General features: G+C 37.9%; 2 protein-coding genes across 4 annotated transcripts in view; both read right to left on the bottom strand.

Moving 5' to 3' along the window:
* Positions 1-27,013, bottom strand: part of LOC133530569 (uncharacterized) — a 381,835-nt gene that overhangs the window by 70,032 nt on the left and 284,790 nt on the right. For all 3 annotated transcript variants that reach the window (XM_061868524.1, XM_061868527.1, XM_061868525.1), the window contains one exon: positions 12,842-12,961. In XM_061868524.1, the coding sequence (XP_061724508.1) occupies positions 12,842-12,961 (120 nt within the window). The remainder of the gene's footprint in view (positions 1-12,841; positions 12,962-27,013) is intronic.
* On the bottom strand, positions 24,629-26,627 carry LOC133530576 (tubulin beta chain). The gene is made up of 2 exons (XM_061868541.1): positions 26,460-26,627; positions 24,629-25,990 (listed from the first exon to the last, which is right to left on the bottom strand). Exons 1-2 carry the CDS (start codon positions 26,514-26,516, stop codon positions 24,704-24,706), a joined length of 1,344 nt encoding a protein of 447 aa, XP_061724525.1. The 5' UTR covers positions 26,517-26,627; the 3' UTR covers positions 24,629-24,703.

Raw genomic sequence — 27,013 nt, forward strand, 5'->3', positions numbered from 1 at the left:
TGTCTTATTGGTTTTCATTAAGATCCTCGTTGGTTGCGGTCGTTTTTATAAACGAACAACGAATGATTAAAATGGTGATTCAAAAATTAAAGTTTTTTTTAACTCTTTCCCCATAATTTCATTCTGCCTACTAAAATATTAATTAGTAATTAATTTGAGAACTTTTGTTTACATTTAGTGGTCGCGACCACCAGTACCACCTGCCAATTTTCTACATATGTGTTCTTACTGTGATGAGTGATAATAATGTGATATGGTTTGCTTTTAGTATGTTCCATGACAATATTTATCTATTATAGTAGTTTATGTGACTGCTACACAATAAAAAACGTCATTTACGATAATATCGCCATTGTTTAAATTTAAATAAATTAAAACGTTGTGTCGCTACCGGACTCCTAAATATCGATTAAAAAATCGAGTGTTTTCTAATTCAAATTCAATAAATCATTTTGATCAATATCAAAAATGCACAACGTTAATATTCAAGTTTTCACTTCTGCCGGCACTCCCGGAGTGCAACCCGTTGTTTTTTTCAGTACTAGCTCGAATTACCCTAGTGTCTATGCTATACATAGCACCTACCTAGTTGTTTTGCGCAAAAAGTTCGACATTAGTAGCAAACATAAATGATAATAATGTGAGCATCTTTGAATCATGCCCATTCAGGTTTCCATTAGCAAATAAAAGAAAATTGCTTATTTTCCTGACATTTCCTCTTCACAAATGAAGGTCGAAAAGGTCGAAAAGGCTAGCGTGTTTGGTAAAACGATGCCAAGTTCTTATCATAAATGCGTCAGCTTTGTGTCTCAACTATCAATCGTATAAACCCTGAAACCTGAACCTGTATATGATTGCGTTTTGTTTCCGATTTCAATAGAAGTTGATAATGTTCTAATTTGTGAATCGGAAAGGGAAAGGTCATTCATCCGAGGTAGTTTACTGATGCCATATTTAATAATAGAAAGAAAAAATATATACTACAAATGGCATGCTACACCATCGAATTTTTCGACGAGGTGTCTTGATCCACACACACAATGTGTAAATCAAAATTCGTTAAATTCGTTATTTTTCTTTGGACATTATGTTTACTGTGAAATTATACGTTTTTTTTTATGGATTAATAGCCCTTCATTGTAACTTAATTTTTGATTTATAATTACGATTGATGTGTATTTTTGATTAATGTTTTAATTTGTTTTTAAGTTTAATCGATTGTACCAATTTTATTTACATTTACTTTTTTATATAATCCTCTTTTTATGCAATCTTGACGTGTAATTAATTTTATCAATGAAAATATGAATCTGAATTAATGCACGTATGGGATTATTGCGTCTTTCCGTTCTTTCTCAAATACGATTAGTCGGAACGTCATCTATGTTGCGTTTTATTTCGAAGTAGCTCAGTCAGGCATTTTCACTAGATTAGACTAGCTCGTGTAATTCATCTTGATTAAAAAAATCTAATATATATGCAATAACGCCATAGTTGCATTTACCATGGTCAACCTTAGAAAAATACGCCCGATTCTAAAGTGATGTCAGATATATGCTATTTTTTAGACTAACAATTATTTATTTTTAAACTAGATCAAGATTATTTTGATAAACTCCGGTGGGTTCCGTTTCACGGTTGATACCTAAGAATCTACTTGATTCTTAGTTCCAAAGCTAACTCCATCAACAATTTGCAAATGAAACTTTCATTTTCCGCATGAAATCGTATCTTTCTCCTAAAAACCCACTCACCGCGAGACTGTAAAATGTAACCAACATTACAGTTCTTTTGTGAAGTGTCCAAACGAATAAATTACCCCATGATCCGCCGACACAATGGACAACAATAGAGGGTATTATGCGAGCTTAACTTGTTTGAGTTTTTACGGACTTGGCGCTGTTTTAGTTTCACGTTTGTGGTTTTATAAGAGTTTTTTTTAACTTGTGTGAAGTTAATTTTCGTGAGGTAAAGTTGATATTCTTTCCTTTTGGAAGTTTAGTGTTTTCTTAATTTTTTTGTTATTATCATCGGATATATAAAGTATAGTCACCTGTATAGTATAATTTAACATCTCAAATGACGAGGCGTGCAAAAATAAATGATATGTTCTTACTCGTATGACTATAACTCAAATCGTGTCAGATATTGCTGTGTGTTTCATTGTACATACGTGGGCACTACTGAAAGTTCCTATATTGAGCCATTAGAGATGACGCAGTGAAAGTACAGTCGCCATGAGATATATCAGAGCGGTCAAGATGCTCACAAATATCTGAACTCACCTCTATTGTCAGGACGTTAGAATGCGTGTTGAGATATTTTTGAGCACCGTGGTCGCTCCGATATATCTGATGGCGACTGTACAGGTTTATTGTATGAAAATCTTACTCTTTATCATTTTTAGGGTTCCGTAGCCAAATGGCAAAAAACGGAACCCTTATAGATTCTTCATGTCCGTCTGTCTGTCCGATTCTGTCACAGCCACTTTTTTCCGAAACTATAAAAGCTATACTGTTCAAACTTGGTAAGTAGATGTATTCTATGAACCGCATTATGATGTTTACACAAAAATAGAAAAAAAAAAAACAATAAATTTTGGGGGCTCCCCATACTTAGAACTGAAACTCAAAATTTTTTTTTTCATCAAACACATCATACGTGTGGGGTATCTAGGGATAGGTCTTCAAAAATGATATTTAGGTTTCTAATATAATTTTTTTCTAAACTGAATAGTTTGCGCGAGAGACACTTCCAAAGTGAAAAAATGTGTGTCCCCCCCCCTGTAACTTCTAAAATAACAGAATGAAAAATCTAAAAAAAATATATGACCACTAAACCATGCAAACTTCCACCGAAAATTGGTTTGAACCAGATCTAGTAAGTAGTTTTTTTTAATACGTCATAAATGGTACGGAACCCTTCATGGGCGAGTCCGACTCGCACTTGGCCGCTTTTTTGGGGTACAATTTATTTGGGTGATATGCGTATTTTGTGTATTTTAGGAATGCTGGCAGTTTGAAAATTAATTGTATACCGAGTAGTTTTATAATTTTAACTCGAAAAATTTGAATTGTATACGATTCAGTCGACAACACGTTTTTACCATGCTTCGAATAGTATCTTATAATAAAGCCTCTTGCTACTGTTTGTGGTAAGTTTTTTAAATTGTGTTGCTTTCATACAGATTAATGAATTTAATGATACAGATGATAATCGAAAGGGAAGTCTTTCAACAGCGACTTTCCAAACAAAAATGCAGCTATGTGCTGTGAGCAGAGGCATACTCGTAAGTTACAAAAAGATCGCATATCAGCAGATTCAGTCCATCCAAATGTATTCAAATGAGTTAAGTAAAAATAATCCTACATGCACACGTATATCTCCGAAATCATGAATCTAAATAAACCCCATAAACGCCACACATAATCATTGAGGGCCCAAATTTTCATACAAATAGCGCCTGAGGAAAAATCGACGTGTACTTTTCAGGACAATAGGTACTACTGTATAGAAAATATGTACGCATTGTCAGAAAAAGTGTCGGACAAAGTGGAGAAGATTTTAGGCAAGCGGACTCTGGCGCTAGGCTGGGAAAACGCTGGGTTGAAGAAGAAGATTGTCGGAAAAAGTTAAGAAAAGGATTAATAAACAAAATATTTCATATATACTACAGTTTTTGAGGTTATAGGAACTTTCAGTATGACCTAAGTACAAAATAGTATTACATCACATTTTTTAATAGCCTTTTTGAGTATCCCACTGCTGGGCAAAGGCCTCTCCCCTTGATTTCCACATTTAAGTTTGAAAATATTAAAACCCCGTCAATTGGTCGTCGGAACTCGGACAACATACAATGAAGGGTTAAGTACGTAAAAAAAGTATTTCTGAACATTTAATTAACATCAACTCGGTGCTAATACATTTCAAAAATGATCCTTTTATATCAAATTACCTTACTCATTTCATTGTTGTAAAATAAACTCAATTATTTATTAAATATGATCACATTTAATTCATGCCGAGTGTCCACGACTAACGATGCCCACAAACCTTCTCAAGTACAGTCGACAGCCGTTCGAGGGCCCTTCAACTCGTCAAGTACACTCGGAACATTATTTAGGCAAGTAAGGAACCCGGGATATGATCGTGTAAGGAGTTTTGTTTTTTTTTTTGCTTGGAATTTTTGAGGTAGATCGTTATTATAGTGCATTAGAAATTCATTTTTCGGTAAAGCGTCTTGAGGGACGGACAGACAGATGGACAAGAAGGTGATCTTATAAATACATGTTTTTTTTCGAGTCTACCCTATATAAATATTAGAAGTTTATTCACAAGTCCACATTTAGCTAATAAGCATTGCTATCCAGAGGGGCAATGCAGCCAGCTTTCTGGGCACCCTGCCAAGCGGTCTCGATCTGGGACAATTTATTTATTTATAAGTTTTTAATTGTTTTGCCACCCATTTGTGTTTATTATAATTAAATCGATACGCGACAGGCGACTCATATATGTCCTAAACGATTTTCCGATTAATTTTTCTGAAAATCCTGACAAAAATTAAATATAAAATTAGGCTCTGTAACCGCGCAAAATTAAAAGATCGTCTTTCTGCAGACCGGACATATTTAGCCTTTTAGTCTTAGTTATAAATACAATGCTAAGTACCTATATTACCGGCTAGAAACCAGAGGAGTTTTAATTTTTCGCCGTAGGGAAAAACGAAGATCTGAATTTTGCTATCTGCCGCTCCATCGCTCTTGCTTCTTCGTGCGATAGAGAAGCAGATAAAGAAATTTCGATTTTAGATTTTCGCTGTAACCTACTGCCTCAGTTACATGTGACCTTCAGATCCATAGATAATTTTATGAATACTGGGGTCCATTTCTCGAACGGTATAAGACTGATACACAGGCGATAGGCACACAAACTTTCAAGTTGTATGGGTTACCATGGCAACACACTAAAAATATTAGTCTAATACCATACGAGAATTGTGCCTCGGTTCAACTGGTTGGTATTAGTCAAGAGATTGCTAAGTGTTAGGAATAACAGACCTGTGGATACAACGGACTATAAAATGGTTTGAGACGAAACACGTGTTGTAACGAATGAAAACAATAAAATTCTTGGGAATGGGAGTATTATTTGTTCGACGTACTGTATCTGTGAGATAAGGGTGCATTGGGGTAACTTCGAACGCGGAATACTTTAAAAAATCGCTAATATCTACTGAACCAGAAGCATTTTACCTTACGGTACTGTTTTTTTTTTTAAATCATACTGGTATTAGGTGAGAGTCAATCGGTCCTCTCTAGGAGGCGGCCGATTGCCTTAAGTTATATTTGAGTTTGAGGTGTTATATAAGTTTCTACTATCTGTTCCCCGCTAATAATATGGACGACTCAGTAAACGTAGTCTTCTTGCAAAAACATTAGAACTCTATATGGTAACGTACGTATAGTTAGTAAAAGTACAATTTTCAAAATGGTAGTGAACATTTTAACATTGAATAAATGCACCAAAGCGATGGACTTGTATGTTCGTACGGGCCGTACGTTCACATTGGTCTCAGACATCGCTAGTTACGACATACTCACGGCCCAATTAGAACTACGTCCAATATTAGGTCTAGATAGGATATAGATCGGATATGTCGGTGTTAAAAGTGACGTTTCTTCAAACAAAAACGTCAGTCTTTAGGGGCCCACTGATTTCCAGTTCGCCAGACGATATCGGCCTCGGGGTTCGGGGATATTCGGAAAAGCTGACAATCGCGAATAACTGATATAATTATATGCTGATATCGTCCGGCGAACTGGTAAAAGGGGCTCTTTAGTAGTAACCGTAGCCCGTAGCAGCGTCTCGTAGCGGCAATTATTCGTAGCAAGCGAAGTTGAAGTATGCCATATTATGTATGAAGTAAGCCATTATGATTGTATGGATAATTTTGAGCAATGTGTCAGTTGACATATAAGTCTATACATTACAACTACGGTGTAAACGCCGGGAGCCGCAACCGTGCTGTATACGCACCTGGTGTCTATCGGCTTTATAATTAGAAACCTGCTCCAACCAGGATGTGAACCCGCGACCTCGAACTCACTATCAAAATCGATTCCCTAACCACTTGCTCCATATCCACTGACCTCGATCCATTGTTAGGCTCGCCTTACACGTACACTCTCAACTCCAAAACATCCTAACTCTCATATATTCCCTACTAACATTTGTCCCTTTGCTTGTAGATACTGGGATCGTATGTACGCTCCAACTCCATAAGATCGCAACTAATAACGGTTCTCAAGTCACATACGTCTTTTTAGATAACGATGACGCACTCAGCTACTAAAAGTCCTAACCGACATGGGTTCCCGAGTAACATATGTCTTTATGGAAGAAGATAGAGGGGTTGTATAGAGTAAGTCGACCTACAGAAGACCTATTGTCTTCTTGGAGTGTGGTGTATGAAATTCAATATTTAGCGGGTGAATCGATTAATAGTGTTTAGGGGTAAGTTTTGTAGAAATATGTTAATACGAGTAGGTAAGTAACCGTAAGTAGCAAATGTATCAGCTAGATAATGTGTAAACTGGCCCCAATGTGAAGGCCAGCTATACTTACCCGTATTAACCTTAGTTACTTAGAGAATTTAAAAAAATGCGTGAGTGTCGTGAAGCACTCGGTTGGAACGAAGTATATTATTATTGATAAACGTATTATATTATTGATGAATAAACACAAAACAAACAGAAAAAAAAAACTAAATCGACAAAATAATAAGTATCGAAACTAAACACAAAATTTCACAAATAAGTTCCGGAATGCGACTTAAATACAGGGAGAACAACTAAACCTAAGAAAATATTTATGTACAAGCTGAAACTGATACGCTTAGCTCGAGCTTCACACTCGCTTAGTTCAATCAAAAATATGAAATTCAAGTATTAGAAAAAATTAAGTAATATCTGCATACACGTCCGGGGATCGATCCCGGACCGTCGCTATTACCACCTGTTTCTAAGCGGCTATTAGCCAACTACTACGCCACTATTAGATATCGTGAGATGGTGAAATTGGGCTACTTATTCTCGATAGAGAACCGCCAACCGTCTGTAAAGAAATTTCGTTAAATTAAAAATTGTATAAAAGTATATAAATTTTATTAAATGGATAATACGACGTCATAACATAATGTCTAACTTCTGAATTGAAGTAATTTAATAATCCCGAGAAACTACATAAAATAAATCTAATATCTTTGACAACTTTCAAAACTCGCGAGTTCGCTCAGGCTCATGCATTATCAAAGTAAAATATTTTTAAATCATTGAAAGCAATATTTCATAAAGTTGCGAAGATTCTGAACAAGTATAGCCGAGACGAATAATAGTCGAAGTTATTAAATGAATATGCTCCCAACATGCGAACGCATTAAAAGTGTTATCATGTGAAGTTTAATATGGTGGAAGTTATAAGCAGTGGCGGAAGCGAGTATGATAGCGGCAGCGGGCAGTTGTACCATACCTGCCTGGTGCACCGATTAAGTTTTAACTCCAGCATGCGAACGCAATGAAAGTGTTATCCTGTGAAATATTAATGTGGTGGAAATTATAAACGGTAGCGGAAGCGGGTATGATATGATAGAGGCAGCGGGCAATTCTACCCTACCTACCTGATGTAGATCATATAATGATTAACGGTACCTAGGTGTTGGACTTGTTAGAGCGTTTTCGCATCGTCCAATCCGATAGCGGATATCGGATGATCCTTAGTGAAAAGCGCTACTAGAGAGTGCTTTATGGCATCAAGTTCTTTTTTTTGTGGTTTCAGGTTATCTTTTAAACAATAAACATTAAACCTATGAATAAATAAATATAAAAAGGCGCTTTTTACAATTTTAGTTCTTTGTGGTTCTGTCACAATGGGTAATTTTAATTGAATACTATAAGTTAATAAAAAGTAAATGATGTGATGTTTAACGTTAGGTGATGGACCGGCGGTAGCGGCAGAGATATGGGCGAAGTTTTTAATTGAGTACTTTCTATAACTTAATAAATTGTAGTCATGTAATGAAAGAAAGGCTTAGCTCAGCAGTGGGCTGATATGATGATGATGATGATGATGAGTCATGTCAAGTTTGGCTTGGTAGCCAAGGCATAAGCAGTAATGAGAGCGGACAGGATAGGATAGGATAGAGACAATTTTAATACAAGGTGCGTACGCATTGAATGTATACTCATATTATTTTTAACAGTAGGCCATAAGGGATGAGCGGTAGCGGGAACGAACTGTGTAGCAAGAGGCAGCTGGAAAAGTCAAAATATCAATGGAAATATTTAACTGACTAGGTATAGGTCGCTAAATAAATTTTGCAACAGAAAAATATGAAACAAAGAGGTGGCCATATTTAAACTTTGTATGAATCCATTAACGTCATATGGAAATGGAATGCAAGCGTGCGTGGGAAATAGTCCGCATTCTACTAATTATAATGTTCAGGTCATATACCTAGTACCACATCTGCAAGTCGGGCTGTAGATTAAGTGCAGAAGTTCCAACTTCGAAACAAAGGTCAAATGTTGTTCGAAGTCTTGGTTAGTTCCATTTTACTTTAGGAGTTTGGCCTAGCCATCTAGTCCTATGCAAGTTCGGAGGGCCTACCTCGATCCACGTTCGACTTGTTGCATCTCTGTCGCGCTTGTAAATTCATACGTAAGTGTGACAGGGTGGCACCACGCAGTATTTTAGACTTCAAAAATTTAAATTTAGTTGATATGAATATAGCAATTGACCATCCCTTCTGTAGTCCTCAAATCCACGGTTTTCGGGTTAGAACCGGAGGAACCGCACCAATATTTAAGTGCGTTAGACATGAATCTAGTAGAACTGGATCAGGCATGAGCGGTGGGGGAAATTACCGAACAGGATAGTTTTATGTTTCAGAAGGAGTAGCAGAGAAAGCGCTATTATTGTTTGTTCTTGCCAGTCTCATTTTTTTATTCCCCACCGTAAATTTTAGTATGGTTTATGGTGGGCAACAAATAACCCGACCAAATTACGTAGGTTGTTTTTGGTATGTTGTCAGGAGTGTTCAAACGTGTTTTTGATTTTGTCGCATTGCGTATGTTCTGTCCCTCACGGGCGCACGCGTATAGCACTTCTATAGGATCCTACCATATATGCCTATGTGAATTTTCACTGTGTTCAGGCTCGCATTTTTTTGTTAATTCAGAGTGGGAGTGAACGATGAAGAATGAAAATATCTAATATTGGTGCATCGTTTAGTCAATATTGTGTTCAGACCTATCACTTTAGTAAAATATTCAAAATAAAACATGAAAATGAACACAAAATGTCTGGTTTCAACTTTAGCAAAAGGTATAAAGTTTAGAAAGATGGTTACATTATTTACAGGTCATTTTCGATACGCATCCACGATGACTCGATGACGCGCAGATGTGTCAAATCTATCCTTTAATAACTTGACAAGACGAGTCGCCAGATCATACATAAACGATATAAAGTGCCTCTAATTTACATTATCTATATTAAGTATCCGCCTTAACATTTAAATCCCCACGCATTAAAACTTCCCAGCTTAATTCAACCCACCAATAAGATATTAACAAACTCGCGAAGTTCGCGCGGCTCATTGTTCGAAATATGCGAAGTTCGCAGCTAACGAGCGTAGCGGCCATAGTTTCTTTTGTTGCCGCACATTATGCATGAGTATGAGGATCTAACCGCGACATCCTTGGCCGACAGTCACACCGATGCCTAAACAGAAATACATAGTGAATAAGTTTTAATTGTCAACAATTTTATTTTTGATACAAGCCCAAAAAATTAGGTCGCGTTGTTTTATCACGCATGGCCGACGGTCACACCGATGCGTAACCAGAAAATACACAGTTGTTGTTGTGTAGTGAATGACACGATCTATACATATAGATCGTGTCATTCACGATGACGTGCGAATTTGATAAATCTAACCTTTAATGGCATGACAATACGAATCAAGGCATGCGTCCTCGTGAATGACACGATCCATTTGGTGGACGGTAGGGGTAAGTCTCCCCGAGCACCCTCCTCTGGCGCCGGCAAGTATTGTAACGTTTATCAGTCTGGTAATAAACCTATGTACTGTACCCCTAGTGTAACTTTGATCGACATCATAACGTGACGAACGCGTTTGCGTTAAGTCTCATTTTGTATAGGATTTTGAGGTTCCAAAACGTCCCGCTTGGCGCGCTCTTTCGAAATCCAATACAAAATGAGACTAAACGCAAACGCGTACGTCACGTTTGGAAATCGAATTTAGTTACACTAGGGGTACTGAACGCTTTGTCTTCTGATTTACGCCCCCTAAACCCTTCGCACCATCCGCTGGGCTTATATGTACCAACCAAATTGGACGACTACCATCAAGTCCTGAACTAAAGTCTTATGCTTACAATATGGCAATGCCTTCGTAAGTACATCAGCAGTCATCTGCTCAGTAGGCATATAAGACAACTCAATGCCGCTATTATCAATAGTCTCGCGAATATAGTGATAACTAATGTCCACATGTTTAAATCTTTTGGTACTGGATTAGTGGCCAGCTTAGCAGCAGACTGGTTATTACTATATAGAGTAACAGTTTTACTACAACCTGTCAACTCAGCAAGAACAGCACGGACGTATAGCTCTTTAGCAGCTTCAGCAGAAAGTAAACAACAATGCGAAACACATTGTCATGTCATACACCGTCGGCCAGGATTACAGTAAGGTTTATACTACTTAACTGACAGAAATTAAATCTCTAACCGACTTTCATATTGATTGTTTCTGTGACAAGGTATGAAATGGTACTAAAATTAAATTCCTTTAACCATTAAGGTACTTCGATAGTTCACTTGAAATGTCATTGGCGTGAAATATCGGAAGTGCGTATGGTACATATCGGTTTTCGTAAATATTCCATTTAACAAATACAATAAGCTACGCAATTAAGTATTCCATTTAAAAAAAACTTGCTTGCTTGCTTGCTTGGGCACACATACTTTTGTATGTCCGGATGTTCTACTCTACACGTCGCAATTCCCAATCGATTCTCGTGAAATTGTGTGAGCAGGATCGATGATTAAATAATTTTTTTTGACTATTACATACTTTTTAATTGGCGGGACCATACATTTTTCAGTTATAAGTTATGCTCGCGAGGTCTACAGCTTACAGAGCCTTTAGTACTTATATGCTTGTTCTCATAAGAGTCGCCTAATATTAAGGTTGTATTGCGCCAATCCATTGTCAGATTATGTGCTGAAGGCTGCACTTAAGAGGCAGGTAAGTGCACGTGGCTGGCTGTTACACCGATAGGAACAGTTTTGAATCCGTTAAGTCTGCTAGCCTAGTCGGTAGTAACCCTGACTACGAAGCACGTCAGAAGGACGTTCCTGAGTATAATCCGGTAAGGACATTTATCAATGTATTTATCACTGATGTTTTTTATGTTTTCAGTATGTATTTATATCGATCTATTATATATATCGTTTAGTACTCACATTACAATCCTTATATATAGAGTTTACTGTGGGACTAGGTCGATTTGTGTAAGATTGTCCCATAAAGTTTTAATAAATATATTTTTTAGGTTTTGTCTAGTGAGTTTTTGAAGACTAAGTTGAGTATTTGGTGATAAAATAATTATACTTCAGTTAAAAAGAGTGCTTGCAGCGCTTTAACTTAAAATTAAAAGTAGAATTTTAAAGTGCTGAAGACAGACTGCAGACGCGCATGTGGGTTAGGTTGAGTTGAATCAGGAATATTCCTACGATTAAACAAAAAACAATGGCTCTCACAAACAAAAGAGCGTGCTTTTAAAGGACTTATATGTTTTAGGAGGTAGTATTTTGGGTATACCAAACTTAATAGCAAAATATGCCATTCGATCGCAACTTAACTTAGGATTAACTGTAGGTAGGTAACCGACCCTGATTCTCTGATTGAAAGAAAGAAGTTAGTTGAAAAGGATGATATTACTTTAACTGAAATTTATTACTAAGGTAAACATTTTTACTGAGACCATCTGAATTGATTACTTTTTACAGTTCAATTCGGATAACATCACGTTCCGATACGTCTCGACCACGAAACGCATGTTCCAGGCGTGCATGCTCGATACGTACTATAGTGGATCAAACAATCGTTCCATCACGCGAATATGTAGTGTGCACTCTATCACACCTACCTACGGCGGGTGGCGTCCTGTCTGTTTTTTACTTGCTTCGCGTGCAGCGAGTTTAAAGTGGTTAAAATAAATGTATGGCGGTTGGAATCGGCGTTGAACGTGCGCGTTCGGAGCGTGCGTTCCGTGGCCCTCCGGTTACGGTGTAAAAGATGTCCGGCGAGTGTTTTGACCTTCTCCCGTCCTGAGGGAGGCGGGAATAAAATATCAGACGACGGCACAGGCGGCTGACTCCACAAATTGTGGCGGAATTTTGTACAAATAATACTGCCCAGTCTATGGACACGATAAAAACATAGGTCGTTGTATTAATATTGTATTAACGTGTTATATTGCTCGGTAACTCAAACAAATTCAAAATGATGTATTCGTACAACATGCACTGGATATTATAGATATTACAGAATTTACAGATGTGTCGAGGTGGTCGAGAGCAAGTGTCTCGTCTCGCCTTTCTCCGACTGGGTTGGTGTTTGGCTGAGGCTCTCAGTGAGAGGATTTGGAACATTGTGTACAGCCGACATCAGGATGGAGAAGCAGAAAGTATCCTCAAAAGCATGCAGTCGAGGACGGCCTTGACAACAAAAGGAACAACTTCTAGAAACTCACCAAGTTCGGAGCCACAAACACGCGGAATGATCTCAAGGATGGCGGAGCACGAGGCGTCCTCGAAGCACAGCTGGCGGGCCAGCAGGCAGTTGAGGATCGCCATCGCCTTCACTCCGGGTACTGGAAAGAGAGATAAAAAATTTAGTTGAGACAGGTTTAGCAAAGATCAGATCGGGGCAAATCAACATCAACTGATTAATCAAAATCAATCAGTTGATGTAAGTCGATGAATATTTGCTCGATGGAATTTCTTTTCTAGGGGAATCATAAGAGTAAAACTAATTCACTTGAAAAAAATGAAGAGCTTTTGTTCAACTTGCCATCTTTAGGATTTAATTTCATAGGATTAACTAGTCAAAGGTGCCGAGTTCTTCGACCGATGCTTTACTTTTAAATAAGAAATATATGTAACTGGCGAATAAAGGGATAACGGCCACTAAGTCATGGAATTGATAGAGATGCAAGATGCAAAGCATCTTATCCGATTTTTATTGATAATTTTCAATTTCAAACGCAATATGCAAACAAATGAGTAACGTAAAAGTGTAGCGATTGAAATTCGCGGTTCAACCCTTGATAAGAGCATTTTCTATCGCTAAAATCTTTCTCTATTATTATAATTATTTTTCAAATTTTCATAAAATCTTTATTACTTAACATAATAGATATACAGAGGTATTACTCTAACTAGCTTAAATCTAAAGCCTTTCATCCATGCTGATACGTCGTGCGAGGAAGGCGCTAGGCTCTTCTTCGGTCACCATTTACGACAACCAGACGCTTCGCGATTTCTGCAAAAAACTTGTGCGCGCTGGGACCCCATGGACCTAGAGTTTCTCCATTATTCTCTAGCACATCTCTCAATATGAAACGACATGCATCAGAAGGCCTTTAAAGTTCATCAAAACATTAATTAGACCTATATCCTTTTCCACTTCGAGTTTTAAACTTTAAGGCCATTAACATCCTAAAACAACTTTCGGCCTTGTTATGAAAATACCTATTTCAAAAGCCTTTGACCTTTTGCGTAGGTGTGAGATGTGAGAGTATATTAATTTGTTCTAGTATAAACTATTTAAAGGCGTTTATTTTGGTTTTGTTCAGACCAACTTAATATTGAATTGGAAACTTTATATATGTCGGACGCCGATTGTAAAATCAGGTATAGAGTAATGTTCCTTGTGTAATGTTTTGATGATAGACACATCGAATAAGCCCATCACGCAAATAGGCAAACACGTGTATCCGCCCGCTTGTCGGTTTCTGGTCAAACATCAAAGGACGCAAATAATGCAAAATTTTCTGTTGGCACCCCAAGTGTGGATGTCGTGTGTGTGATGTGCGGACTGCAAACGAATATTTTTTTAAAGTAGAGGAATTGCACGGTGGATTGATAACACACAACTCGAAATAACTTTTGTCACGCTAAATAATTTTGCTACGCAATCACCATAAAGGTTGCACCTTAACATATTTAGACAAACACAGCGAATACGCTACGCGAACACGCAACGCCATGTGTAGAGCCAGCATTATTGCTAAGAAGCTTCCTCAGTCGGACTGCTCCAGATTTGAGAGAGTATCGCTTTGCCCTAGTTTTCGAAACGCTTGAATACCTTACATCATACTTACAGGTTGCGGGGTCAGTTTTCCAATCTTTATGAGACTTAGCTGTTGATGTAATCAAAATAAGTATAGTATCATTTTCTGCAAATCTTGTATTTCATAAGAACATTTCTGTGCTGTTACCGCTGTTTCTAAACTTATAGCTTATAAGATTATTTTATTATAAATTACATATATTGCAATATGTGTATAAATGTCATGGATACGTGATGTGACACCATTGTGACACCCAAAGAGCATATAATCACTACCAAAGAGCATATAATCACTACGTTTTAAGAGACGGGACTTCCATACTAGCGAGTGGAATCCCTTTGTTTCGCAAATCATTACCAAAATGTACGACAAAGAACTGTCAAAGAACCATAGTACCAACATAAGCAATTTAAATAGCGTAGTACGCTACACGCTTGCGTTTCTTGTCGATATCGATAAAATGGGGAGGGTTGAAATATAGACTCTTGTCTACAAATTTTGTACTCGAAATCAAGTTAGGATCGAGTCCACATTTAAGTTGTATGTTATATAGTGGATAGTTCTATGAGTGGACTAATACGTGGTCGAGCTTAATGTGGACTCGATTTTTTTTTTTTAGAACACCTTGTTGTTCTCCACCACTAGGAAGGATCAAAGTAGCACTTTTTTTCCCTACTAGTAGGAGGGATCACTTTTTTCCTCTTTTTGCATACTTCTTAGGTTAAATTATTTAATTTAATTACCATTATTTAAATTTATTTATTTATTTGTACCATAATAATTTCCTAGGTGATGTGAAAAGCAGTATGTAAATTTATCACGTGGTAGCAAAAATATTTCCATCTTAGGGTGGTATTCCACCTATCCAATTTCTTGGTACAATGTCATTGCGTTTCACTCTGTCATTAATCAAAATGTGAGACGCAATACACATTGGACAAAGAAATTGCATAGGTGTAATACCACCCATAGGCGTTAACAATTGAATCCCTCACTACGCTAGGATTCTATTTTAGAATACCTCGTTACACTCAGATTGTAATTATAAAATCCTTCACTATTTCTTTTCTTATTTTTTTTTTTATTAAAAGCACTATTTTCAAAATGATCTGCAGATACATGTTTCAATAAATGTAACTTTTCTATGGGAAGATGTATCAGGTCTTCGTTCCCAACAAATTTAATCCACTGCCTGCATCTGAAAACATACAGCCTTGGTTATGTACAGTTTATCAACTGATTATTTAGCGCTAATATGCATCTATAAATCAAATCAAATATGTTAAATAATGACCATTAATGCATAGATGATAGATAATTTGCCACTGAAAATCCTCGACGAATTAATTTTGTGTCATATTGCATGCAAGTTCTCGGGAAATTTCACATATTTAATTTAATTACTTACACTAATATACAAATAAACATACAATTATCGATAGTTTTAGTACATCCCTAGTTCACAACTAAAAATAATATAAAATATCAAATTTTCGATGTGTTTAAAGCCTGCTGCACCAAAATAAGGTCAAAAGTATCTAAAGCAATACGTACCGGTCATTATCCAAGGCAAATTTCGCAATAAAATCCCTTTTTTCGTGATTTTCTCGAGTGGCTCGCTTGCCACATATTTCACACTTAGTAAACCGTTTTCTCGGTGGCATTGTAACAAACTCGTTCTTTACTCTGATCACGGTTCACTATTTTCAATATTTTCACTAAATAATAAAGAAATTGCACGAAATACCCGAACAAAACATTGAAGCCTTCATAACAAACAAAACAATTAGGCTGACAGTTGACTAGATGTAAACTTGACAGAATAAATAGCACTGACGTTTTATTTTTCTTCGTTGGCAAAGATTTGCGAAACAAGTTCCATACAAAACTTATTTTGTTCCTAGTTGCGTCAGCCTGATCACTACGTTCTATGGTGACACCTTTTGGAACTTAAACTGACAAAAGTCATAAATAATCATAAATTAAGGCTAAGGTATATATTTAAATAAAACCTTTTTAGTAATCTTAACGTAACGTTATCTTATTTTTTAAGAATTGACCAATTTTCACGGATGTTTGCTTTTGCCCATCAAACAAGTTTAAATGGGGGGGGGGGGGGGGGGACTTATCTCTACAGCTGACTGAACATTGTTAGATTGGTCCTCTTTCCTTCTAAGCCTAAGTTATTGTAAACGAGAAGTGAGTGTTGAGAAGTCTACTTAGAGCATTTTCAAAATAAATGTACTTTTAAGAAATATAAAAAACGCACTAAAAAAAACATTTTCATCACACTTGCTCGAAAAAGATCTTATTTCATGCAGGTGTGCTGAAGGACAAAGGCCTATTTTGTTCCCGGGGGAGTTATGTATTGTGAAAAAAAAGCTATGACTCCCTAGGGAGTTACATATTTTTGTTATTATGTCACTTATTCATACAAACCAAGTAGCATAATAGAGTTTTACTTTTAAAATACTGACGTTTATAATTTAATATTTTTGTTAATGTTTAAAATTATTTAATTTGATTAATTTAACAGTCGTTTAAAATATTTTTACATAATTTTCAATCGTGACTGAATGCCGTATTTCGTAGTGATTATAATCTCTTTGGCCAAATAGGTCTGTGGTCTGTGCCTTCGATGCAAAGAATATAATACTCACTCTTCGATGCCTCGCCTGCCAAGAAATTACAAAATGGCGGACGAATGTTTGATATGTCACCGTATTTAAGAATTATTTCGCTTAAAATTTAGTTTTTTTCTGCGCAAGTGTGATGAAAAACATTGTGTGTAACTGCGGGGGTAAGAATATTGCAAACTCGGGTCTTTAATTCCCTCGTATCCAAAATTTCACTTACCCCCCTCGTTGCACAATGTACTATTAAAACCGGGTCTATAGCCAATTTATTTTGTCTACTTTATTTCCGACGTTTCGACGCAGGTTTGTCGTGGTCGCAGATGACTACCCGACGAAAAGTCTATGAAAAAGTTTGGGGTAGGCAACACAATTTCAAACCACCCACCACCAGCCCACCACACATGTGTTAATTATTGTCAACAGAATACGCGATAGACTCGTTTTTAAAATGTGTTCAAAACGCGTAAGCCTGAAATGTTATAAGGCACTTTTTGTTTCTTTTAAGTCGTATCCCACATCCGATATCGGATTCGACAATGTGAAAACGCTCTTATACATATTTGCACTTAAGCGAGACGCACTGCGCGAAATATCAAAAAGAAATCAAAATCAGAATAACATGTAAATTTGAATTCTGCCCTTGAAATCAGTATATAAACTGCATTTAAATACATTAGATACGAGGAAGGTATGTAGTTCTAACAGTTCTACAGAAAACCGTAGCCAAATAACACTAGACCCTACTCTTAGTGTTGTGTTCCTGCCGGTGAGTAAGGTTGCCAGAGTTCAACGAGTGTGCGGAGTGTTAGGGTCGGCAACGCGCATATCGCATATCCTCTGGAGTTGCAGGCGTCCATAGGCTACGGCGACTGCTTATCATCAGGCGGGCCGTATGCTTGTTTGCCACCGACGTTGTGACGTATATATATACGAGTAGGACGGTAGATAGATACCTAGTTTTAGAACTACAGATGGTTCGTCATCCATCTAATCTTCCTGCAGCACGTGGGTTCTAAACATCGATAATTTAAATCGTTGCAAATACGTATCTTACTGCTCTCCAAGTCCCGTTCTAGTTCAATATTCCAATTGCGGACCTAGTAAACCGGTAAAAGGCTATTAGGGCCTTGGCACACTAGGTCCGATTTGCACGTGCGAGCGGCATGTCGCTATAAATACACACATAGCATTGTCTCGCTCAAACTTCGGAGCGACGTGAGTATCGGACGCAGTGTGCCATGGTCCTTAAGTAGACAACCCCATAACTGTTACAACTTCTCAAATTAACCCATTCAGCGCTAATCACGACACGTTGTCGTTTTGCCTCTACGAAGCATTTCCACTACATACCACTACACAAGGTTTGCTTTATTTTATTGCTCACCAATATGAAAAGAGCATAATGACATACTCAAAACACAACTTAGACTATGGTAGACAACGGGCGGTCTTATCGCTAAAGAGCGATCTCTTCCAGACAACCTTAGGGTACATTTTATCCATGCATCCTCCTGGGTTATGTTACTCTTATGCTATGTTACGTTAAAATTTTAGATTATTATTTTAGAATTTCGTGGCCGTTATCCCTTAACTGGTCAGGCTTTATATGCGTTACGTTGTATGTGTTCTTGTGTTCAAATGAGGACATTGCTTTTATACATTCGTAACACTTTAATTACATTGACCAGCCTTGACTTGTAACGGGGTCACGAAACGTAATAAATAACGTTTTATGGTACAATAAACTGTGTATACTTTAACACATTTATGGTGGCAATCACGGCAATGCCTAAACAAATATCGTAGTTGTGAGATGATTTAACCTTTTGATCGCTTAGAATTTTTCATCGAGCGTGCTCGTGTCGCCGCCGGTACGAAGTTACACGAAGTTTTGTCTTATTTATCAGACCTCTCTGGATCACTCCTCCCCTGCTATGCATCAGAAGTGTCTGAAGGCCTACCGCGAACATCGCGGGCATCTTACTCGTTTACTCCAATTAAGGCTTAATTAGAGTGACAGAGAAAGATGCCCGTAATTTGCGAGCTTCGGTTTCGTGGCAAGCCCTCAGAACTCCTAAACTGTAGAATAGAATGTCAATTTTTTTGAAGCCTGGGCCCTAGCGTAGATGATAATCGTTGATAGAAAAAGCCAATCGCAACGCAACCTCAATAAAGTATGAAAATAGTCAAGTGACTTGGTGTAGCATCTGTCATTTCTCATCATCATAATTCTTAAGAGCCTGGCTCTTGCGGGTGGAGTAACCGCCATTCTGTTCTTCTCTCTGCCACTGTTTTGAGCTCCTGATAAGTCATACGTTGATTTTCTCTTTGACTTGGTCCAAAAATGCACGTCTCGGTCTTCCCCTGCCTCTTTTTTTCTACTCTTTTTATACTCCTTCAATTATAGACTTTATATAAAATTATTATTTTTCTTTATTTAAGGTTTGTCGATATACGATTGTAATCTTAGCTAGGCCTTCTGGACCTTTTTGTCAGATTTATAAGTTCAGACCTTAGACTTGTTCATAACTGAACACGAAAATACAAATATCTAACGTTCCAGAATAACTCTTCTGAAAATACCCCCAACTCCGGCCCCTATCGATCCGCGTACGATTCTAAAGATGCACCTCAACATTCGCATTTCTATCGGTGCATCTCAAATTCTTTGTTACATCCACTTCAGAAAACCGTACGTCGCCTGTACGTTTCCTTGGAATATCAACTTTATATGTATATGCTTAGAGTTCTTTTCGCATTGTCATTTTTAAAGCAAATATAACTTTGCTGAAGTTACCATTTCGAAGAGCCTTCGCTGCGTCTTGGAAATCTATAAAATTTGAGCTTTATTTGTACCGCTCAAGGTTGATTTTGCAACGTCAGCATTAAGAAGAGATGCAGTAGATTTGATATTATATTACTTACGAGTGGGTCTCATTTGTTTTTCATAACCTTGGTACGTTTACGAGTATCAGTTGGTCGTATTTTCAGAAATTATTAGACAAAAGATAGGGAAATATGGAAATAGGGATTGATTGTAAACCACCAGTGCATGCAAATTTATTTTAGAAGGTATTTATATTTTGCCATAAAAAAAACGGTCAAGTGCGAGTTCGATTACCTCGCGCATCGAGGGTTCCGTACAAACTTTTAATTTCATGTAATTATAATCACGAAAAACTTTTGACCAGAAGCATACTATTACTACTATTAGAGTAATTGTGTACAGCGCCATCTATGGGCAAATTGGCTAACTAATTAGTGCGATCTGTATGTATGTTGGTTTTTCAGGGATAACTCTTTATCATTTGAACCGATTTCAATAATTTTTATTTGAAAGAAGGTGGCTTTAATAAGAAATTACGTGGACACGTTAGGTCAGTGTTTTTCAAACTTTCCCATGATGTGACCCACCACAAAAACAACTGGTTGCACTCCGGGAGTGCCGGCAAAAGTGAAAACTTAAATATTAAAAGTGAAAACTTGAATATTAACGTTGTGCATTTTTGATATTTTGGAATGGTTAGGGAATAATTTTGCACGAATTGCTTTAATTATCAGTATAAAAGTACTATCATTTATTTGGTAAAATACAAAACTCATTTATTGCGCTATCGTACACAAACATGACAATTTATAGTACATTAAAAATTTTACACTTCGTACTATTACAATTATTTAACATTAAAAAGTTTATCTCTAAGAAATATCAACTTCCATTCATAATTTCAACGTCTCTTACACCATTATCATTACTAGAACCATCATGGAGTTTTTCGATCAGGTCACGTGTCCGTCTTACGAATTTTCAATCTGACGAATCTGTCGGTTACGTGACCTGTCGCGAGTTTAACATTGTTTCCCCATCACAAAAAGTGCACAGCACCGCTAAAGAATTTTTCGCTTTCGCTAAAACAATAAATACAGGTAATAGTAGAATAAAGTACACATCTCTCTTAAATTAGGCTTAGAACAATACCGAATGACATTTAATCTGGTTTGACTGATAGTGGCAGGGCATTAAGCACATCTGTACGTAGTATGCATAAAATTAATACATTGTGCTACAAGTGTGCTAAGTTGGTTATTACAATGACCGTAGCACACGCGTTTCATACGACGTTTTTCAACACACTTGCGAAACTTTCATATTAATCAAATTTTAATTGTTAAATCGGTTTGTAAAAGACTTGCAACTGTCATACTGCCTGCCGCCCTTCGCTTCGCCGCCGGCGGCCGACGGGTCACCGGCTCCCGCCAGTCCACGTTGTAAAATCTACTCGACCAATTTAAGAAGGCTCCGTTTCCATACATATTATTAGCAATCAGTTACCTTCTTAACTCAGTCGGATAATATAATGAAAAAGCACGAGTGTTATAATATACTGAAAAAGCACGCGTGTTTAATATCTAGGATTATCAGCCAAAAATCGGTGGAATAAAAACGCCGTTTTGAGCAAGTGTGTTGAAATTGTAAGTTACTCACACACTAGCGAATATGTCAGTGTCCTGTCATGTTTTACAGGAAGCAAAGTTGTTGTTTGTCTCCTCGTACTAATATGCTTAAGCAAACTTTGCTACCTACCGAGTGAAACACAAAATATTCCACCACACCAACGCGAGGAAAATACTAACTTTAAAATATTACAAATCAAACCCAAATGAAAGCTATTCAATACTTATTAATAAAAATCATCCTCCCCAGCCAACATGAGGTACTCAAAATTTGCATCAGGTTACTTTGCCACTCTTGTGGATTAAATCCAACTTTTTTATTAGTTTTTGAATAATAAAGAGAACCTTTACGAGCTCGGCTTCTCAAGCTGATGGAATTCGAGTTCTATGGACGCCAGTCTGTTGCAATGCAATACGTGTAGCCTCTTAACGCTCATGGTCTTCTGTATTAGTACTTATTAAGTTTCACTAGACTTACAAACACAACAAACCTCAAAACAAAACTCTTATTAAGTTTGATGAAATTTAAATCATGTTCAAATGGAACAGAGATGCATTTCATTTTGTTTGTATAAAAAATAAACGAAAAATAATGAATTAACTCTATTTTCTTCACTCTTGCTCGAAAAAGATCTTATTTCATGTGTGTATACTGAAGGATAAAGGCATGTATTATTCCCACAAGAGTTATGAATTGTGAAGAAAAAAGCTTATTATTATACCTATTTGGTTCGTATGAATTATTGTGTCACTAATTCATACGAACCAAATAGGTATAAATGAATTTTACTTTTAAAATGCTGACGTTTATAATTTATTTTCATTGTTTATCTTAAAATTTACTAAGTACCCTCGCTATTTCGCTTACCTCCATCGTTGCACAACTAAACTTCACTGACAAATTAGCGTTTTTTTTTCTTTTATGGAGGATTTCCTTAGGAGGTTAGGTCGGTAAGCATTGGCAATGTTAGTCCTGAAATATTCAACCGGAGTACGAGCAGCGGACGCACGAATCTGGCGACTTCCGATTCGATATCGGCCGAAATAACTGCCGATTTAGCTCTTTTGCGACGTGATTGGCCGGTTTCAAAAAGGAATTCAATCTGCACTTTGAATGTGGTTGTGAGTCAGCGAATATAGTAAAGTTAGTAAAGGTCTATTGTATGGACGGTAGATAATCCATATAGTGTCCATCTATAGCAAACTTTACTTCGACTTTGACGGCTTCCACTAACCATGAAGTTAATAATACAAGCATCATACGAATGGATGGCGTGTTTTAAATATCGACTTTATTTTGATTATACTAATCGTAATACTAATGTGGTTATAAACCAATTGGATTAAAATCTGTCTGTCATCTGTCAGTCAAAAACTAGCTGATGTAAAACTCCTGTAACTATACGTACGTGAAAGGACAACTATAAGTGTTATGGCGGACGCTGTCCAAGTAACCTTCACACTTTCGAGTAAGGTTTACATTAGCTTCCTTACGCCCGGGAGCTTGGCTTTTGAGTGATGTTTGTGTTTATGACATAGAACGATCAAAAGGTTAACTACTGGGTGATTGCCACTAGCATGGACGGTAGAGAACACTCCATAGTCATTAGTTTAGTAATTTAAGTGCTGATGTCAATCGATGTCAGTGGAGTGTTTCTCATTCTTATTTCCTTATAAAAGTTATAAATTGAATATTCCATTCTCCATTTAGTGGAAGCAATTAAACGGAACGCGGCAGCCATCGCGCGCAGTGACCGCTAAATATTAAATGCTGTTTTTTTCCACTAGGGAACTATTTGCACTGCAACATGCATCGTTCTGAACAACGCAACGTTATTTATCGATAGTAAACCTTATTCCGATGTAGTAAGGTTTACAAATAATCAACTGTATCAACGTAGGTAAAGTTAACCCTTTGAAAACCTTGGTAACATTGACAGCATAGGTACGCACTCACTCATGGCGCTTGAGGATCACTACCCGCGACGACTTTTAACACGTTAACAGTGTCATACTACATTTATGCATTTCCTCGTACGTCCAAGCAATTATACGTCCATGCTCCACATATGGAACAAGCACGCACGCGAATTAGACCAATAACTGTTTGCTTCTGTCTAACTAGTCAAAAATATTACCATAGTATAAAAATTATCCCTATATTATAATGCAGTATGAAGTTATACTAATCTAAGTGCGTACCTGGGTGCGTAGACAAGATGCTAATCGTTCACGCTCCGTAGCGTAGCGTAGTTATCTCTCCCTATCATTCTTCCATATTAGTGCGATAGAGACAGTTGCGCATCGTTCGCTACGGAGCATTAACGATTGGCATCTTGTTTGGTATCGTTCGTATCTTCGTGACCCACATGTGGGGCACGGATGTGTAGAGATAGTTCAGCGTGACCCATATATGGGACACTGGACCGTAAACGTGTTAACCTTTTTCGTCGTCGTTACTAGTCGTGCCAATAGCGCCAACTACAACTATAGGTGTTATGGCGGACGCTGTTACCTTAACTGTTAGTAACCTTCATACTTTCAAATTAAGGTTTACATTAGCTCGCTTGCGCCCGGGACCTTGGCGTTTGAGTGATGTTTCTATTTATGACAAAGTGTTCAAAAGCATACCAGTAAGGCTATGATATGATGGTCGGCTCTTTATCATTTGTCACCATGCCTGTCACGTTCTAACAAGTATGTAAGCGTGAAAGTGACGGGCATAGTGACAAGTTATAAAAATGGAACCATGATGCCACCGCTGGTGTTTAGGGTTAAGTTCTAACCTAGCAGTGGCGGATCGTTCAAAGAACTCGATTCCCACCGGCTTGTCTAATTTCACCCCTTTGAGTACTTTCACGGTCGGTTCATGGACAAAAGGAAAGCAAAAACTAGCTCCGGGTTCCCTACGAATATTTGTGACGCTCCGCCACTGTAACCTAGTAAGATGTTAACGGCACAACGGCGTTAAACATCAGGTCCGCTCAAGGTGTAGACTTTGTACGGAGTCGTAGAATGTAAGGGATCCCATACATTCTACGATTATTCTCTTTCCACACTACTACTACTAATGTAGGTATTCAATAAAACGTAATATTTGAAACAATATAATCCGAAGTAAACCATAAAATAAACGTAAAATAAAACTCAAATGCAAACTTATAAAAGCCTAGTCTCCTTCGTCTCCGCCCTCTTCCTCCTCGTCGAACTCGCCCTCCTCCTCGGCCGTGGCGTCCTGGTACTGCTGATACTCCGACACCAGGTCGTTCATGTTGCTCTCGGCCTCGGTGAACTCCATCTCATCCATACCTTCTCCAGTGTACCAGTGCAAGAATGCCTTACGTCTGAACATAGCTGTAAACTGTTCAGATATACGCTTGAACAATTCCTGGATGGCCGTGGAGTTACCAATGAAAGTAGCAGACATCTTAAGACCACGCGGCGGGATATCGCACACGGCTGTCTTCACGTTATTCGGAATCCATTCCACAAAGTAGGACGAGTTCTTGTTCTGAATATTCATCATCTGCTCATCCACTTCTTTCATCGACATGCGGCCTCTGAATACGGCTGCCACGGTCAAGTATCTTCCGTGGCGGGGATCACACGCTGCCATCATGTTTTTAGCGTCGAACATCTGCTGAGTCAGCTCGGGCACAGTCAGGGCTCGGTATTGCTGACTGCCTCTCGATGTCAACGGTGCAAATCCGGGAATGAAGAAATGCAGACGAGGGAATGGCACCATGTTCACAGCCAATTTTCTCAAGTCAGCGTTCAGTTGGCCAGGGAATCTCAGGCAGGTAGTCACTCCCGACATCGTCGCAGATACCAGATGGTTCAGATCGCCGTAGGTCGGCGTGGTCAGTTTCAGAGTTCGGAAGCAAATGTCGTATAAGGCCTCATTGTCGATGCAGTACGATTCATCAGTGTTTTCAACCAGCTGATGGACGGATAAGGTGGCATTATAAGGTTCAACTACAGTGTCAGATACTTTAGGCGAGGGCACGACGCTGAAAGTGTTCATGATGCGATCGGGGTACTCCTCTCTGATCTTTGAAATGAGAAGTGTTCCTAAGCCGGCTCCGGTACCGCCGCCGAGTGAATGCGTCAATTGGAATCCTTGTAGACAGTCGCAACCTTCGGCTTCTTTTCTGACGACATCTAAGACTGAGTCTACGAGCTCTGCGCCTTCGGTGTAGTGTCCTTTCGCCCAGTTGTTGCCAGCGCCCGACTGTCCGAAGACGAAGTTGTCCGGCCGGAAGATCTGTCCGAAGGGCCCGGAGCGCACGGAGTCCATAGTGCCGGGCTCGAGGTCGACCAGGATGGCGCGCGGCACGTACTTGCCGCCCGTGGCCTCGTTGTAGTAGACATTGATGCGCTCGAGCTGTAGATCAGAGTCGCCGTGGTACGTGCCCGTCGGATCGATGCCGTGCTCGTCTGATATCACTTCCCAGAACTGAAAAAAAGTTGCTTTTTAGCATGATTTTTAACTGTACAGGGCTTCTGACTTCTTTTATAAGTAGAGATCAACCCAAAGGGTCGTGTAACACGTCAATTAAAACATTTTAGAACATTTAATAAAATACAAATCGTTATACATTCGGGGTCTTGTATTTAACCTACAGGCTCGCTAAATTATATCCCCTAAGAGAACCGACACTGCGAAGCCTAAAATTCTTGATATTTATTAAGATTGAACGTAATTTAATCCTTAAGAGTCCTTAAAGAGCTCAGAACTAATAAACTGAGCTTTAAGGAAAGCGTTGAATATTATTAATAAAATAAATGACTTTGTTCAATGTAAGCCGGGACAAACACGAGGAAGAAGAGAAGAGACTTAATATTCAGTAGACAATTAAACTTATTTTGCCTATCTTTAGCGAAACTACACACAATTCTTTAAAATATACCAAAAATATCCTTACCTTCGCGCCAATCTGGTTCCCGCACTGCCCCGCCTGTATATGTACGATTTCTCTCATTTTATTTAACTAATTTGAACACTTATTATTATTTATTAGCTTCTCGTGAAGCCGACCTAACTTGCCTTATTGCCACCAACTAGACTGACCCAAAACAATCGAGTGGCATTCGAGTTGAAATTCGAACAGCGGTGATAGTGATTTGAAATTATTTGACAAATTATCCAGCCTGACGCGTTTTATTTGTACTTAACAAACTTTTTGGACTTTGCTTAATTACGTATTTTAAAAGATATAATATTTAGCAAAATCAGAATAGCATTATTTTCAAATCTAAATTTAAACAACAGCAACAGCTGATAAGAACTCTTAATTCAATAACTTCTTTTTAAAATAACCTAAACTACTTATTTAAAAACATAGATATTTAATCAATGTCAAAAAAGTGGAAAGTCATATATGTTTGTCATTTTCGTTCAACTGAAATAAATAAGTGAAAATACTCCACCGAACACTGTCTATGACCGTAATAAGATTCATATACTAGCCGTGTCTTA

This window comes from Cydia pomonella, chromosome 23, assembly GCF_033807575.1.
Source record: "Cydia pomonella isolate Wapato2018A chromosome 23, ilCydPomo1, whole genome shotgun sequence".
NCBI classification, from domain to species: Eukaryota; Metazoa; Arthropoda; class Insecta; order Lepidoptera; family Tortricidae; genus Cydia; species Cydia pomonella.

Coding starts and splice junctions, on each gene's coding strand:
- LOC133530576 (XM_061868541.1), bottom strand. CDS start 26,516: ATGAGAGAAATCGTACATATACAGGCGGGGCAGTGCGGGAACCAGATT. Junction 25,991..26,459: donor GGAACCAGATTGGCGCGAAG/GTAAGGATATTT, acceptor ACTTTTTTTCAG/TTCTGGGAAGTGATATCAGA.